This window comes from Rhinolophus sinicus, linkage group LG01 (assembly GCF_036562045.2).
Source record: "Rhinolophus sinicus isolate RSC01 linkage group LG01, ASM3656204v1, whole genome shotgun sequence".
NCBI classification, from domain to species: domain Eukaryota; kingdom Metazoa; phylum Chordata; class Mammalia; order Chiroptera; family Rhinolophidae; genus Rhinolophus; species Rhinolophus sinicus.
The window spans coordinates 108,164,363-108,181,470 of NC_133751.1; the positions used below are offsets into that span (position 1 = coordinate 108,164,363).

The 17,108-nt window shown below is 52.3% G+C and overlaps 1 protein-coding gene across 2 annotated transcripts in view; it reads left to right on the top strand.

Moving 5' to 3' along the window:
- NUP210 (nucleoporin 210) overlaps window positions 1-17,108 on the top strand; it is a 130,209-nt gene that overhangs the window by 43,922 nt on the left and 69,179 nt on the right. For both annotated transcript variants that reach the window (XM_074334110.1, XM_019717558.2), the window contains exons 4-11: window positions 2,608-2,704; window positions 5,506-5,656; window positions 7,550-7,682; window positions 10,678-10,836; window positions 11,423-11,491; window positions 13,815-13,921; window positions 14,906-15,046; window positions 15,939-16,076. In XM_074334110.1, coding sequence (XP_074190211.1) covers window positions 2,608-2,704; window positions 5,506-5,656; window positions 7,550-7,682; window positions 10,678-10,836; window positions 11,423-11,491; window positions 13,815-13,921; window positions 14,906-15,046; window positions 15,939-16,076 — 995 coding nt within the window. The remainder of the gene's footprint in view (window positions 1-2,607; window positions 2,705-5,505; window positions 5,657-7,549; window positions 7,683-10,677; window positions 10,837-11,422; window positions 11,492-13,814; window positions 13,922-14,905; window positions 15,047-15,938; window positions 16,077-17,108) is intronic.

Here is a 17,108-nt window from a genome sequence, read left to right on the forward strand (position 1 = left end):
AAGTTAGCCCTTCCGATTTTTAATGGTCACCTGACGGGTGGGACCAGCCCGTTCCCCATCTCTGACCCTCCTACAAGTCTTGAGGTGGCTTCTTGTGTATGTCCTTAGTTTCAGTGCTTTGGTTCAGCTGGACTTCAGATGATTCTCAGTGATGGTTGTTCTGTAATTTAGTTGTAATTTTGATGTGGTTGTGAGAGGAGGTAAGCACAGCATTTACCTACTCTGCCATCTTGACCGGATCTTCCATTCATCTATTCTTTCACATTTGAGCATGGTAGACATGCAGGAGAGACTGAGGTGGGGGCAGCAAAGATGCTAGAAAACAGCTCCATGTGCAGCCACTGACCTGTATCAATACAGCATTTCCTGTTGCACCCGCTGGGGTGCTTTCTCCATTTGATCTTCCCAACAACTCTGTGGATTGGTATTTTCATTCCCATGTCACAGAAGAGAAATGTCGTGCTTGGAGATAACCTGGATAGGTGTTCAGTATACCGGTGGTGTTTGAATGGACATGTTTTAAGAGAGCTTTCATATTGAATTTCTGGCCATCCATTCACAGTCTACTGTGATAATAGAGAAATTTAGTTTTATCCTAATTGAGCAGTTTGCAGAGTCAGCCTGTTTGGGTGTGCCACCAAAAGGTGGGAGTTAGTGCTGGGTTTGCTTTGTGTATCCCATTTTGGCTTAGTGGGTGGAAGAAGGTTTTCATGATCAGAGTCGTTAAACAGAGGAGTGGTCTGTACTGGGAGGTGGTGAGCTGCTCATCATGAGGGTATGCCGGAAGGATGTGGGCCTGAAGCAGGGAGTGGTATGCTTGGGTCGGACCCTTGCAGCCAATGTGCTTCACTGGTGTGAGTTTTACTATCTGTCTTCTTACCTAATACCCAAATGTTGGGAATAAAGGTTACTTTAGTCAAAATGCTTTGAAATTTAAGAAATCACAGACCTTTTGTTTGCCCAAAGTCATTTATTGAGCATCTGCTATGTGTGTCAGGCCCTACTGAGGACTCACTGAGGATACAGAGGTAAGTGGGACAGTCCCTGTCCTCCCGAGCCCCCGGTGAGTGACAGCACTCAGACAGCTAAGCATGCTGCGTGCAGTGGGAGGGCTGTGCACGGGCTCTGAGAGTGTGGCCCACCTGCCCGCTGGGCAGGGTGCTTGTAGGCTCTGTTTTGTGGGAGAAGGCTGAAGGGTCCCTGTGGCTGCCTCCCTCCATTTCCACCCTGTCCTGTTCCCTTTTGTACCCTATGTGTTTTTCATTGTCTACCAAGGAGGGAACTGGGTGAGTTCTTGCAGCAGTTGGGTATTCTGGGTCCTCCCTTGGAGCTCTGAGAAACAGCTCTCCAAGCTTTGTCCATTGTACCTGGGTTTCCCTTCCCTTCCTCTGATCAGTTGCCAAAGTCAATGGAAAGACATCTAGGGAACTGTAAGGAATAGTCTCCCTCCATAATAGTTGCCCTGAAAAGTAGTGGCAATGACAATTTTCTGAAGCTTTTGCTAAGCTCTGTTTAATTTGACCTCCGAGATTTCACAGGAGTTGTGGGGGGTGTAGGAGACCCCACACTTTAAAAGCCTTGCCCTGTGTACTGTAGTTTTTCTAGGCCCCAAGTGCTCTGTTTTGGGAGCTCGTGAGGCAGCGAATGTAGATGGAGTTGGAGTGGGTATGGGGTGTGGGGGACATGACACACCTGAGACCATGCCCCTCCCAGGGAGGCTGAGCCCGCCGCTGGTCACCAGAGCTAACAGAGTCCCGGAGGCTGCATCGTCAGACTTTTTAGGAGAACTTGGACATTGGATTTATGTGTGGCATTTCTCAATTTCAAAGGGTGAAAATTAATTCAAAAATGTAAAAGCAACCTTGGGTACAAAGCAACCCAAGAAACCTAGAGCCCCCTGCTAGATCAGCATTTGAGCCACCAGTTTTTTTCTCCCACCAAGTTCCAGGGCGTCCATGTGGAACCAGGCATTGGATTTACACTAAGACTGTCTTACTGAGTGTTTCAGACCCACTCTGAGTCCTGTTCCTCCAAGAATCATTGCCCACTCACCTGTTGGGCCTGCTTGTTCTGGCATCCTGTCAAAAGGTACAGAGACACAAGCCATGACTGTGGAGCCAAGACCACCTGTGTGCCTTTCCATCTCTACCCGGGGACCCTAGGAGTCTCTGTGTCATGGTGAAGAGACAAGAATAGTCATTTGAAACCTAACAGTTACAGATTCTGGCCCCTCATCTGCCATGTTTCTCCCTGCCTAGGAAGGCGGTAGGAAGAATGAGTGAATCAGGTCTGAGGAACTGTGGAGGTGCTTGCAGACGCTGGGTGGCCGTGTCACACACCACACCAAGCCCATTATGCACAAGGGCGTGGTGGGGAGGGGGGCGGGGGTACAATGGGGAGGGTGCAGTTACCACCGGAATCAGGCCTGGGCTCACATCGCGGCTCAGCCCCTCACAGTCACGTGACCCCAACCCTGCAAGCCTGTGTGCCCCTTCCAGAGCTAGAAGCATGACACCTGCTCTGCAGGGGATGGTGCTGAGTGGGTCTCCCTTCCCTTGGCCCCAGGAGTTAACTCTGATGCATTTTTGCCCCTGTCTGCCCTTACAGGGAACACGTTCAGCACCCTGGCTGGGCTGGTCTTTGACTGGACAATTGTGAAGGACACGGAGGCCAGCCGGTTCTCAGACTCCCACAATGCACTGCGGTGAGAGGAACCTTTCCCGGAAGGGGAGTGGGCAGGGGGATGTGCTTAGCTCTGAGTGGGTGGGAGGCTTTCATCATTGTGACTGTCAGCGAGGAGTCCAGGGTGATTTCAGTGTGCTCGCTGAGGTTCCCCTTGACCGATTAGGGATGTGTTTGGGCCCACCTGGTTATGCGGGAACCTCACTGCTTCTGCAGCCCACAGGGCTGGGATACTGTGGAGGAGGAGGCTGGGATGTCCAGTTGCAGAAGAAAACACTTGTCTCACAGAATGGGGTGCAGGGGGGTCTGTGTGGCCCCAGAGGGCAGCCTTCCCATTGGGGGTCGGTTGAAGGGGAGACAGGTTTTGGCTGAGAGGACCTTCCAGCAGTAACTGCCCTTCACAGGTGGAAGAGGCTGTGTTCCCTAGCACCAGGGGTGCCGACAGCCTCCCTACCTATCTTAGCTCAGCCACTCTTCTCAAGAGCCACGCAGGCTTACGTACCACATTTTCTCCGTTTTTCAGACAGAAACTGAGAGGTTCAAGCTACTTTTCTCAGGGTGGTGAGTGGCGGAGTCAGAATTTGAACTCAGATCTGTCCAAGTCTTCACTATTCAATGTGGTAGCCACTACCCCTTCCTAGATTGACATTTAAATTGGGTAGGAGGAGGGGCTGTGTTCCTGAGACACACTAGCTACACCTGCGTAGCTCGCTCACAGTGCACTTCGTGGTCCCCAGTCCTGGGCAGAGCGGCCTGGGGCATGCTGTCCCTACCAGAGCTCTGGGCCAGTGTTGGCGCAGACCCACGTCTGGGCTTTATCCCCTATGACACTGCATCGCCTCATGCTTTAGCAAATGACTTTTAAAAGAGTATAGTCCCTTTTGGGAGAGGAGAACTTAATTTTTAAAGAATTTTGCAGCCATTTCAGCCTACAGGAAGTTCCAAGTAAATTATAAAAAGTGATTTCCCTATACCATTTGGGGGCAAGTTGCCAACTTGTTGCCCCATCACCCCTGGTTATTTTAATGTTCCTTTACTACTATTAACAGCATTTTCCTGCATCAAAATTTGGAAATTAACACTGATGTGTCCAAGGCCCCATTCACGTTTGCCAGTTATCCCAATTACATCTTTTGTGGCAAAACCCCAGCCCAGCACCCCTGCATGCTGTCCTGTCCCTTGGTCTCCATCAGCCTGGGACAGTTTCATGGTCTGACTTTTGGGACCTAGACACGTGTGAAGATCAGTCTAGTTATTTTGTAGAAGGTCTCGTTTTGGGCTCATCTGATGTTCCCTCCTGGTTAGACTCGGAGATTTGCGTCTCTGGCAGGAATGTCACAGAGAGAGGAGATTCGGTATTATCTAACTGGATCTGACCATGGATTTGTTGTCCTGTCATGGGTGGCACTCACTGTTGTCACTTGGGTAGGGTGAGCCCCACTTTGAAGTTATTTTCTTACCCTGTTGCAATCAGGAAGCGTTTTGTGGGGAGTTAGGAGTCATGTTTACTGACACCTCGAAGTCTGGCTCAGGGCTCTGGGGAACATCCGGCTTGGCTCACAGCCATGCCCATGGCAGACAGCCTCACACCTGGTACTGCACGCTGTGCCACCCTCCCGGGGGCTGGGACCATCGGCCTGGGTCCTGTGTGAGCTCTTGAATTGCCGGTGTCTCGGAAAGCCAGGAACGTGGGCCTGACAGTCCTGGCCAGTGTCACCTCCCGCCTGGGGCCCTAGTTATGTAAGAGTGGAACCCATCTGAGCATCGGCTTCCTCTGCTGTCACACACAGGCCATTGTTGGGCCCGCTCTGAGGGCAGCCACATGGGTCTGCACATCGACTGCTCAGAACTCCCCCTGAGCCTGGCTCACACTGGGTATTCAGGGATGCTGGTACCCTTCCCCTCTCTCTGCCACCAGGCCTGTTTGCTGCCATAAAGGCCCCTGAACTTCCAGTCACTCCGTCTCTGAGCCACATGTTAGCCAAAATCCCAGGTGCTAAGGTGTGTTGGAGTCAATGCCCTGGATTTTCATTAAACTCAGCGTATGACACCTAGTGAGATGGGGTGAGGAAATAAATCATGGTGTACAGCACCCGGCAGACCTTGGGGGAGTGAGAGCCTGTCCAGCGGATGGCTCTTGTTCAGGCGGAAAGCTGGGCTCATTTGTTATCACAGGCTACAAGTGAGACGCTGTATTGAAAGGGTTCCCTGAGCCGCCGTGCTTACCAGCCACACTCTAGGGAGGGTTTCTGCATCCCGACTTCTACCTCTCCCCCGGGACTTCTCCCCACAGCCTAACCCCAGGAAGGATGAGACCTGATGTGATCCCCTCATCCTGGAGCTTGAGGGGAGTCACTGAGACACAGTCTCCAGAGGCAGGAGCCAGCCCGGGGTCAGGGGGAACATGGCACATGGCCCTGGGAGCCTGGTGGGCATTGCTGAGCTGCTCCAGCTGGGTCTGTGGTCCTTGGCCTGCTTCTTAGTTTCCATGGGCCTCATCTGTACATCTGGGAGAGTGAAGCATTTCTCCTAACTTGGAAGGTCTCAGATTTCAGTGTTTACCATAGTCACATGTAGATTTTAATAAGATGCAGATTGCCAGTCTTTGTGCAGCAAAAGCCTGGGCCAGGGGCCGAGACTGCATGTTTTATGAGGACGTTGACAATTCTGATGTAGGAAGTTTCAGGGACACATTTCCAAGCAGCACCCACTAGAGCAACACCACTTACTTCAGCATCTGGCACCTCCCAGGAGGTCCTGAGAGACCGTGAATGTTTTAGGTTCTCTGATACCATGCCTCAAGGCTGACATGTGCTTTTGCAGAATCCTCCCGTTCTTGGAGTCTACGTACATACCTCCTTCCTACATCTCAGAGATGGAGAAGGTGGCCAAGCAGGGGGACACCATCCTGGTGTCCGGGATGAAGACCGGGAGCTCCAAGCTCAAGGCACGCATCCAGGAGGTCGTCTACAAGGTGGGCTCGGGGTGCGGGGGATGCTGGGCTCCTGGGGTGCAGCCAGGATGACTGTCCCACTCACCCCTGGGCACACATTTAGTTGTGGACACGAGATACCCTACTGTGAAAGTTTAACTGTTCATGAAAGGAGAACTTCAAGGTGTGATTCTGTATTTTTGTTAGTTTGGTTTGGTTTTGGGGGTGGGCACAGCTTAGTGAGAAGGGGTTGGGGTACCAGAGGGCACTATGGGGCACCAGAGTCACAAAACATTTACTCCAGTCTTAGTTTTGAGGGAGGTCCAGGAGCAATGGGGTTTTCATTAACTAGCTTATTTTCAACACGTACCCCCAGCCCTGACCCAGGATAGGGACACAGCCAAGCATTTGGGGCTGTGTGGAAAATGCCATGTGCCCTCTATGCTCGCTCTCCTGGTGCCCAGCACGAGTCCTGAGACTGGTGATTCTACTTGTGGGTGGTTAGTGCTCTCCCCCCCAACCCCCCCACGTTGCCCTGGCCTCAGCACTACTCTCTCGTCAGTGCTCTGTTTTGAGAGCGCTCGGACAGAGGAAAGGGGTGGGTTCAGCCAAGGTCCTGGTTCTATCCCAGTTCTTGTGGGCAAATGTCTGCCCTGCCTGTGCCTCCTTTTGAACTGCAAACCTGAGCTCTTCCTTTTGTTTGCCTGGTTTCTGGAGCACAGGCAGGAAGTTGTGGTACTTCATCGCTCTTTTAGTTTCTAAAGTGATAGACAAGAGAAACCTCCTGGTCCAGGCTCTTTAGTGGGTTAGCAGTGGTTTGGGAGTCCTGGAAGGTTTGGGAAACATGGGAGGTGGCAGGTCATAGGGCTGACCCACATCACTCTGTAGTTAGTATTTGGAGATAGTTTGCCTCTTGATTCTGGGCCCCAGTGTGGTGTGCAGGGCTGGGCCGGGGGCCGGCCTACCGCCGAACTGGAAAGACCCCCTTGTCCTGCCTGCATCGGTAAGTGGCTTCCCTGCCTGCCGTGCTGCAGGGTATCCACCACAGCCTGGCCTGAGGCAGAGGCTCAGTGTGCTTTTTTCTCTTTTAACGAGGCAAAGATACTCTTTCACTTACCGTTAGTAAGGAAACCTGTAAGATGTTACAGCTGGGTCAAGGGAGAGGTGAACCGAAAGAAATTCCAAATAGATGCAGAGCTGGCGAATATCTAAGGGGTGGTAATTGGCTGCACCTCAACCAGAGAGAGCAGGTTTGCATTTCTGTGGACAAGAATCATTGGCTTTGCCATCAGTTTCCCCCACTTGCAGAGTTGCTGTGCAGCTCACTGGCAGTGGAAAGTGCAGGCCCCTTCAGAACCTGGGAATGCCAGAGTCCTAGCGGTGGATTCTCCCACTTCAGTGTCTCTCATGAATTTTCCCCATGAGGAGTCCTCAGTGTGGCCTGTGCGGTGGGCGGGGCCTTGTGGCAGGCGGGGCCTGTGCAGTGGGCGGGGCCTTGTGGTGGGCGGGGAGAACCTGAGAAGCAGGTACTCAGTGTGCTTTCAGGGACACATACCTCTTTTCAGGTTTCCCAGAAGCTTCCCAACCTCGCTGGCTTTGGGGGCTTTTGTGGGGACAGACCCTGAGACCCTGGTGGCCACAGTATCCATGGATGCACTTCTACCTCCTCACTCTTCTTTCTGTTTAGTTATTATTATTGTAAATTGAGTTATAACGTACATCAAGTGACCACTGAACGCATGCCTGCCATACAGTCAGGGTTCCCCTGGGGCTATGGGGGTCTGAAGGTTTAGCCTTGTTTTTTTACCCCCAACTTGCCTGTCCCCACATGAACATACTGAAAAGTTCTAAAAAAGATTCCCTTTCTCTTTCCTTCACCCCCATCTCTGTTTCCTGACCCCATGTCACTTTTTCTACCCTCTTCTTTATGCCCAGAATGTCCGCCCTGCAGAGGTCAGGCTGCTGATTTTGGAGAACATCCTTTTGAACCCAGCTTATGATGTCTACCTGCTGGTGGGGACCTCCATTTGCTACAAGGTGCAGAAGATCAGGCAAGGAAAGATCACAGGTGGGTCACTGACTCAGGTAAAATATACATAATACAACATTTACCACTTTAACCAATTTTAAGTGTGCAGTTCTGCAGCAGTAAGTACATTCATGATGTGTCATCACCACCATCCATCTCTAGAACGCTTTTCATCTTGTAAAACTGAAACTCTGTACCCAATAAACACAAACTCCCCATTCCTCCTCCCCCAGCCCCTGGCAGCCACCATTCTGATTTCTGTGTACATGAGTTTGACTACTCTACAGACCTCAAATAAGTGGAATCACAGTATTCTTTGTAACTGGGTTATTTTATGTAGTATAATGTCCTCAAGGTTCACCCATGTCGTAGCGTGTGTCAGCATTTCCTTCCTTTTCAAGGCTGAGTAATAGTCCATTGTGCAGATGGACCACATGTTGCCCATCCATTCACCTGCCCGTGGACACTGGGTTACCTTCACCTCTTGTCTGTTGTGAATCACGCTGAGAACATGCGTGTGCAAGTATCTCTTTGAGACCCTGCTTTCAGCTCTTTTGGGTGTACGAGTATGTGTTTACATCTTTGCTGTGCAAGGTCCCTCAAGAATTAGTACATTTGTTTCCCAGAATGGCCTTATTCACTGGAGGACTTTGAACAGTGGAGGCAGCCAGTGCTTCATAAAGCAGCACAAAGTAACACTGCTTTATTGAGTAACGGCATTATTTTATTATGTTGTTATGATACGTATCCTTGATTCAGTGCTGCCGTTTTCTGAACATGGGGTCCAAACCTGCAAGGTCACAGCCCAGCCTGTTAGAGACAAGGAAGTGGGCTGTGTGTACTCTGAGGCGTTCTCCGTCACAGCACACACCAGCGTCAGCTGGAGGGCCTGTCCAGACAGTGCTGGACGTACCTCCCCCCACCAGTCTGCTCAGCAGCTCGGGTGGGCCAGTTACTGACAGTTCCCACGTGATGCTGAGGGTTCGTGGACCACAGTGTGAGGACTCTCTGATTCAGGGCACATTCTTGGGGACTAAGGTAGCACACAAAAGATACCTGCCATGCAGGGTGTCATGGGGGGGTCTCAGCTCCTGGTCCCCACATAAGAACACAGGACATGGTGAGTCCAAAAAGGAACACCCACAGAGCCATAAGTAGGGGAGTCATACCACTATATTCTTGCTGGCGGCATCCGCCTCTAGCAACCCGCGCTTGCTAGCTCAGCCACCATCTTCTTGCTAGCCCCATTTTCTGCTAGCATAGCCACAGCAGTTATATTCGTGGCCAATGGCTCACAGGTTACAGCTGATGGCCAGCTAGCCACAGCTGATGGCCATCCAATCACAGTTGATGGCCATTTACTACACAAGCCAACACCTTTCCACCTGAGGCCGAGAGCCTGGTAACTGCACTCCTGGCTCTGTCCCCACAGTACTCTTGGACAGGAAGTGGGCTAGTTGCCTCCCTGTTAGAATTCCCATTAGAATTCCTGGGAATTCTGAAGGGTGCTTGTGGGGACAGAGCCCCAGAGAGCGGTTTCCAGGCTCTCGGCCTCACATAGAAAGGTGCTGGCTCAGGTAGTAGATGGTCATCAGCTGTGACTAGTTGGGCATTGGCTGTTATTGGTTAGCCATTAGCCACTGATATAAACACCGTGGCTAAGCTAGGAAGGTGTGGCGTCCTGGCGTGGCCTGGCGTGGTGGAGTGTGGATTGCAGATTGCAGTTAGCGCTGCGGATTGCAGCTAGCAAGTGAGGTTGGTTGGCAGAGACAAGTGGACGGCAGGTTGCAGATAGTGTGGCTCCTGCTTCCTGTGTCTCCAACCCAGCCGCCAGCGTGAATATAGTGGTATGACTCCCTTACCCATGGCTCCGTGGGTGTTCCTTTTTGGCCTCACCATAGCCTGCGTTCTTATGTGGGGAGCGGGAGCAGAGACCCTGCATGACACCCTGCATGACAGTGCTCTAGCTGAAACTCCTCCTGGATCCTTGCCTGGGGACCTCCCAGGGTGGGCCCTGAGCTGGGGCCCACTGGTTCTCTGCATCCTCTTCTTTCTTGCTGGAGGGCAGGAACGTGGCCACACTTGTGGGCTCATTGAGTGGGTTACTTGACAGGACATTCTTCAGGCTGGGGACAGGGCATGTCAGAGCCGTCAGGCTCTCTTTGGTTTGAGTCCCAGCCCTGCTGCTTACCTGCAAACTTCTCATCTTCATTTCTATAGCTCCCCTACCTCCAAGATGTGGGCATCAGGAGTGCCTGTTTCAGGGGTTGCTGAGGGACAGGATGGGGTCATGTGCACATAGAACATTAGCACAGTCCTGCCACATCTTGTTTCCTGGTCCGCAGCAGCCACGTATATCAAAAGTGCTTGTGGTCTCTACCTGGAGGGTGCGGGAGACTGGCAGAGGAGGTGGGCTCTAACAGCCGTTGTTTCCCAGGGAAATGTTTCCATCCCCGCCCCAGTTGAGCGAGGTCTCTTCCACAGTGCAACGCAGAGCAGGGCGACCTGGATGGACGGTCAGGACAGAAACTTTGCATGTTATAGACTCTGCTTTTAAAACCAAGTGGGAGACCATGGACCAGTGCCTTTTTTGGAAACTCCCAGAGGATGCCCAGGTCCAGTGTGCCCCATCCTGGCACCCTCCATGCAGAAGCAGAGTTCATTTCTGCGATGAACACAACAGGGTCTGTTGACACTTTGCAGACAGTCAGCAGTTTGAGTCAGAGGCTGTACTTGATTTTAAAAAGTAGCATGTGACAGTCACAAAAAACTGATTGCCCCTGAAAATTCATGGAGAGTGTCGCTTTATCCACAGGCATGGAAAAGAATGTTAAAATTTAAAATGGTGGGAAAAAAAAATAAATCAAGCTGCTGTGCTACAGTAGGGTCCAGGGGTTCAGGGTGCATTTGACATGCTGGCACTGGCTCCTAACATTCCCTGTCTCCCTCCCTCCCTCCCTCCCTCCCTCCCCCCTCCCCACCCCCTCCCCTCCCCCTCTCCCTCTCCTTGTTCTTTTTTTGTTTGGGTGGCTAGAACTCTCCATGCCTTCGGATCAGTACGAGCTGCAGCTTCAGAACAGTATCCAGGGGCCTGCGGGAGACCCGGGCCAGCCTGTGGCTGTCTTGGCTCAGGACACATCGACAGTCACGGCCGTGCAGCTGGGACAGAGCAGCCTGGTCCTCGGCCACAAAAATATCCTTTCTGCAGGCCAGCGTGCACGCCATATGCGTGTCCTGTGCACAGAAGGTCTGCTGTCTGGAAGTCAAGTCATTTTTCTCCCTGGAAGCTGAGCGAGGCTAAAAATAGCCCTGTTTTCCCTCAAGGCCTGAAAATTGGAGAGAACGGAAATAGCAGCACGGCCGAGTGGCATCACTCACTTCTGTGGGTGACTCACCGGAGAGGCGCCCGGGCTGGGAGGTGGTGGTGGGCATGGAGCCTTGCTGGCCTCCGCGTACTTCTCCAATACCTGCCATCCCACCCGAGGGGCCTGGCTGAGGCCGTTTCCACACTGGCGTGGGGTTGTCCCTGTCCCAGACTTGCTGGTATGCCCTGTGTGGTCTCCAGTGTCCCTTGCAGAGATCCCCCTTTGCTAGTGTTGGATGCACAGTGTAGCTCTGATTCCAGAAACGGCTCTGCTGTTCTGGGCATCAATCAGGCAGAGCAGTTTTCCTCTCCTTCTGTCCAGGTGATGTCGGATGACAAGCCACCTGAGCCGTGCTGGAGCCCAGCAGTTAGTTTATTTGTGGTCCTGTATTTTGATCCTTAATTAAGAATTCAGGTATCCGTATGCAGGGTGCTTCCAGGTTACCTAACAGCACCATCTATGTGGTGGAACCCGGATACCTGGGTGAGTGGGGTATCCTGGGTCCTGGATGCTGCTCGTTTGTGATTGCACGAGTTAGAAAAATAAGAGTAACAGCTCCCCACAAAATACTTCTTTCTGGCCAGCTCCACCAGCTGGGAGGCCAGGGCTGCTTCCCAGTCTTTCCTTGTCGGAGCCCAGAAGCGAGTGGCGGGTAATGGGGTCAGGCAGGTGGCTGGTCGGCAGGGGGAGAAATGACATAGGGTAGAGGCGGGCTGGGCTGAGTCTCCTGCTGGTTTTACACCGGGGCTCTGTCCAGACCTGACCATGGCTATGAATGTTTGGAGGTTGGGGTAAGCTCAGGGGGGGCCCTAAAGTGACATGACAGTTGGTAATGTCTCTGTGGGGAGGAAGGGGTAGCTTTGTCTGAGAGAGGAGGGGAGGACTCCCCAGCCATGGAGGACTAGAGGGTCGCAGTCAGGGCCTGGGGGCTGCCCTACACATGACAACTTGAGAGATGTCCGGGACGCACCCTGGGTCACCATCACAAAGCCTCTTTTGGTCTGAGCTTGCTCACCTGTTGAATGCGCTGAAATGGTTCAGGCAAGAGAGTGTTTGATGTGCAGCAAATCCCAAGTTCCCCTTGTTTGCTGTCATGTAAGATTGCTGTTTGGTACAGACCCAAGTGGACGATGTGACACCAGGCAGGATGGCTGTGTGTGTCCTAGGAGCTCCATTTACTAAGAACTGTTTCCTTAGTACCTTCCACCTGCCTGGCCTGTGCTGGGCACTGGAGTTCTGGCGGAAGGAAGAGGGGGTCCTTGTGCTTGGTTCTGTGGGGAGAGACCAGTGCAATGGACAGCGGGAAGACAGTGGGGTGGGGTTAATAAATGTGAGTGCAGAGAAAGGCTTCAGGGACATGATAATTGAGGCAGGTCTTTTCCAGGAAGCTGCTCTGTTGTGGGTAGGTCACCATGGCAGAGGGAAGAACTTGGGCAATGAGGTGAGAGCACATCGCACCACAGGGGTCAGTGAACAGCTGGGGTGGCATCCACGGTGGGAACACAAGAGGCCTGGAAGCAGCACAAGCGCTGTGTCAGGCCTCACACGTAAACTACTGTGCGTTCAGAATGTAGACACAATGTGGATTCAGAGCGTAGCCTCCCTGTAGCTTCAGGGTGTACACTCCTGTTTCAGAGTATGTGCCCACAGTGGGTTCAGAGCATAGACCTTCTGTGGATTCAGAGCTCAGACCTTCTGTGGAATCAGTGTGTAGACCCACTGTGGATGGGGGTGTTTTCAACGTGTAGATTAGCAGAGATTCAGTGCATAGATTCACTGTGGATTAGATCATAGACCTGCTCTGGGTTCAGAGCTGAGCCGTAGTGGATTCAGCGGGTAGAACCATAGTGGATTCAGAGCATAGATCTACTGTGGATTTAGAGGGTAGTTTCACTGTGGATTCACAGCACAGCCTCACTGTGGATACAGAGTGTAGACTCACTTGGATTCAAAGCGTAGACCTATGGGTTCAGAGCATAGACTCACTCTGTATTATAGTGTAGACCTACTATGTATTCAGAGCTTACACTTACTGTGGATTCAGAGCATAGCCTTACTGTGGATTACAGTGTAGACCTACTATGTATTCAGGTTGTAGCATAACTATGGATTCACAGTGTAGACATACTCTATTCAGAGTGTAGATTTACTGTAGATTCAGAGCATAGATCCATTCTGATTCATAGGGTAGACTATGGATTCAGGGTGTAGACGTACTATGGATTCAGAGCATAGATTCACGGTGGATTCAGAGTAGACCTACTGTGTATTCAGAGTATATACCAGTATGGATTTGGAGCTAGACCTACTGTGGATGGGATCAAGTTTGAGCCTTGAACAGTCAAGTTGGGATTGTTCAGGTTTGGTCCTGGGGTGTCGTAGAGATCAGCTCAGGTTTTGAGGGCTTGTGTCTAATGGCTGGCATTCGATCTCACAGTTGTTAACAGCGGGTCCTTTTCCATGGAGGGTATAGGTGAGCAGTTGTGGGCTGTCTAGGTGAGTGGTATGCTCCCATTGCTATAGGTCTCTCCAGCTGAGTGGCCTTGACCCTTCTAGGTTGTGGTTGTGGGGCCTCCAGGTGAGCAGTTGTGGGGCCTCCCATGAGTGGTTATAGGTATCTTTAAGTTGAACAGTTGTACGTCTCTTCAGGTAAGTGGTCTGGGCCCTTCCAGGTAGGTGGTTGTGGGGCCTCCAGGTGAGCAGTTGTGGGGCCTCCAGGTGAGCAGTTGTGGGGCCTGGTGCTAATGGTGCTTGGTCCCATCCTGTGGCCTGAGTCATCAGGCGCTGCCACTTCCCTGTTTTATAGGATTCACAGTCTACCCTGGTGACAGATGGGTGCTCGAGACTGGCCGCCTGTACGAAATTACCATTGAAGTGCTTGACAAGTCTGGAAACAAGGTCTACCCATCAGACGTGAGTGCCTGCCTGCCTCGGGTCCTGGTGGGGTGGCACTGAGGGCTGCTCAGTGAGCTGCCCTCAAAGGAAGAGGGGTTCCCATGTGGCAGGCTGACTTCAGTCACTTCCTAGTGGTTCTGCTGGGCCCACAGTATCCCCGGGATCCCTGGGGCATCTCAAGACCCTGTAAACCTGTGTGTCTGCATACCATAGCCCCACCCCCTACAGGGCTGGGGCGGGGAGAGGAGGTACAGGCAGCAGGTTCAAGGAGGCAGTGGTGTCTCCAGCTGCCCTCCAGCACCTTTTGCATCAGCCTGGGGACTTCCCAGCACTGAGAATCCATCCTTTCCTGTTTTGTGAAGAATCAGGGAGCCCTTCCCCATCTTCTCCCTTCAGGGCCCGGGACACTAAATCTGCTGAGAAGTCCTGCATGCTAGGCCACCCTCTGTTAGCTTTTGGGCTCTGGAAAGGAGCATCAGACAAAAGGGCAGGTGGAGAGGAGTCTAGGCAGTGTGTTGGTCCTTTGAGAGAAATTCCCAGCATCGTAGTCTGGGACCTGCCTGGTGTTGTCTGAAGTTGACTTCTTTGCAGAAGTCACTGCCTCCCTCATGTTAGTAAAGACTCCGTCAGTCACTGATTTTCGAAGTTAGCTGAAAGGGATTTTGCTGTCCTTTATTGTGTTTGGTGGTTGCTGTGTGGGAGGGCAGGGCCCAAGAAACCCAGCAGTGGGCTTCGAGCTGTTGTGGGCCCCCCGTGGGCAACTACAGTGGACCATCAGGTCTTCGCATCACTCAGGGAGGTAGGCCAGGGAGGGGTCAAAGCCCAGACCGGTCAGAACTCAGTTGCAGGGCTTTGTCCAGCCTATCTGATGCTGCCTATTGGAGGCCTGTGAGCCTCGAGGGCCCGTCGACCTGGTCTGACTGCTGTTCTCGGGTTGCACTGCTTCTGACTTTCACGGGTTGACGGAGGAGCCTCTCTCACCCATCCTGCCTCGTTTTCCAGAACATCCGCATTGAAACCGTGCTCCCCGCTGAGTTCTTTGAGGTGCTGTCTTCTTCCCGGAATGGGTCGTACCATCATGTCAGGGCAATGAAGAGAGGCCAAACAGCCATCAATGCAGCCCTCACCTCCGTGGTGGACCAGGCAAGTTGGCGCCTCCCTCCTCTGCCCCCCGGGCCCTCCACAGGCAGAAATGTCAGCCCGGGCAGGATGCAAGGCCTGGGGTGTCCAGACCCCAAGCTCGGCCTCTGTGCTGCTTTCACAGGTGCCCTGAGGGACCCTCCCTCTCTGGGCTCACAGGGGATGTCTGGGAGGCTGGGCTTTGGCTCTCCTGTCACCTGTCTCCACACCAGGCCAGAGGCCCTCTTCCTCTGCCATGTGCCGGCCCCTATAGAAGTGAGTCTGTATCTCCTGCGATTAGGACTAGACCTCTTGCTGGGGAGAATCCATCTGCGCACCAACCAGGAGCCACAAGTGCCCCTTCGGCTGTTTTGGCTGTGGGTCCTTCAAAGGCTTTTTGTTTTTCCCTGTACTTAAAAGGGCAGTCATTTTTTTGGTGGGAGCAGTTCTCATTGATTGGGACGTTGGCATGGGTACTCTCACCTGCCTACCCTGCACCATACCTTTCTCAGACCATTAAGAGGGAGCAGGAGGCAGCAGAAAGAAACGGCCTGTGGACCACACAGCAAGGCCTACCTGTCTGCACTTCAGCTCTAGGGGCTGGAGGCAAGTTGTTTCAGTCCTTCACGCCTCAGTTTCCCCATCTGTAAAGTGGGGATAACCACGTCCATCTTGTCAGGAGGTCCATGTGGATAAAGTCCAGCAGTGTTGACTAGAGTGACTACTACAGAGCCATGGAAAGCCATCTCCATGGAGACAGAGGCTGCAGTGTCTCTGGCATCTTACTTCCCACTCCCCCACAATCACAGAATCTACCTTTGTGGCCCAATCCCCAGGGAGGGGAAGGGATGTGCTGGAAAACTGTGCTGATGACCTGGTTGTCATGGTGATGTGGGGCGCCCTCACCCCCTTGTAGGATGGAGGAGTCCATGCATTGCACGTGCCTGTGTGGAACCAGCAGGAGGTGGAAATTCACATCCCCATCACCCTCTATCCCAGCATCTTGACATTTCCGTGGCAACCAAAGACGGGCGCCTATCAGTACATGATAAAGGTAACTACCTGGGAGCCCCCACATCTGGGTGTACTCTTGTGGGTGTTTCCATGGGATTGGGGCTTTTCATCCATTCTTTTCCTTCTATTATTATCTTCTGTGGGGTTAGAGAGAATTTAAAATCAGAGAGTCTTTATGCTTTCTGTATTTTCTGAGGTTTCTATCACAGCAATATATTTTGATAATCAGAAAAAACCCCTGAAAAAACAGAAAATAAAGCAAAATAATGAAAACCTGGAACACAGATTTAACTTCCACACGAATTAGTTTTCGTTAAATATTGTTTTCCCAAAACAGTGTAAATATCCTTAGAGGAAAATTTGAGATTCAAGGGAAAATGTCTCCAGCCCTGTCATATATCATGTGCTCTTGGTCTGTGATATTCACGTGCCCACCTGACTCCGTCGGGGTCTGAGCCCCTGTGGCCAACACAGTCCCAATCCGTCCCTGCTGTCTCCCTGGCAGTGACGACAGTGTTCTATGTACGGGTACTCACTGCTCCATCATTCAGATGTGTTATCTTCCGGGCCCTTCTGGGGTGGTGGCCCTTGTTCTCAGAAGCCGCTGGACTATTTACTTCATGGCAGATAACTCAGAGGAGGCAGGGGTGTGTGCCATGAGGGGTGCCGTGTGGTCAGGGGTGTGTGCCGTGAGGGGTGCCGTGTCTGGTCAGGGAGGCACCATCTTGTACCTGGCTTCGAGTCTCCCATTCTAGCCTGAGTTCTGGCAGGTGTCCGTGGGTTCTGGGCCACTGTCCTGGGTGTGTCTATATGTGTATGTTAGCCCCAGGGTCCCCAGAACGAAGGACTAGAAATGAGGCAGGGTGGAGAGAGCAAGGAGTGGAGGCAGCCTCCAGTCAGGCATTGGCTTGATGCCATGTTGCCCCCTGGTGGGGGGACGCTGACCTTGTGTGAGAAAGAATGAGTGTGAGTGGATGTGTGAGTATGTGTGAGAGTGAGGGTATGTGAGTGAATGAGTGTGTGAAACAGAGAGACCAGGCAGGTGGGCTGATCAGATGCTGACTTTTTCCCC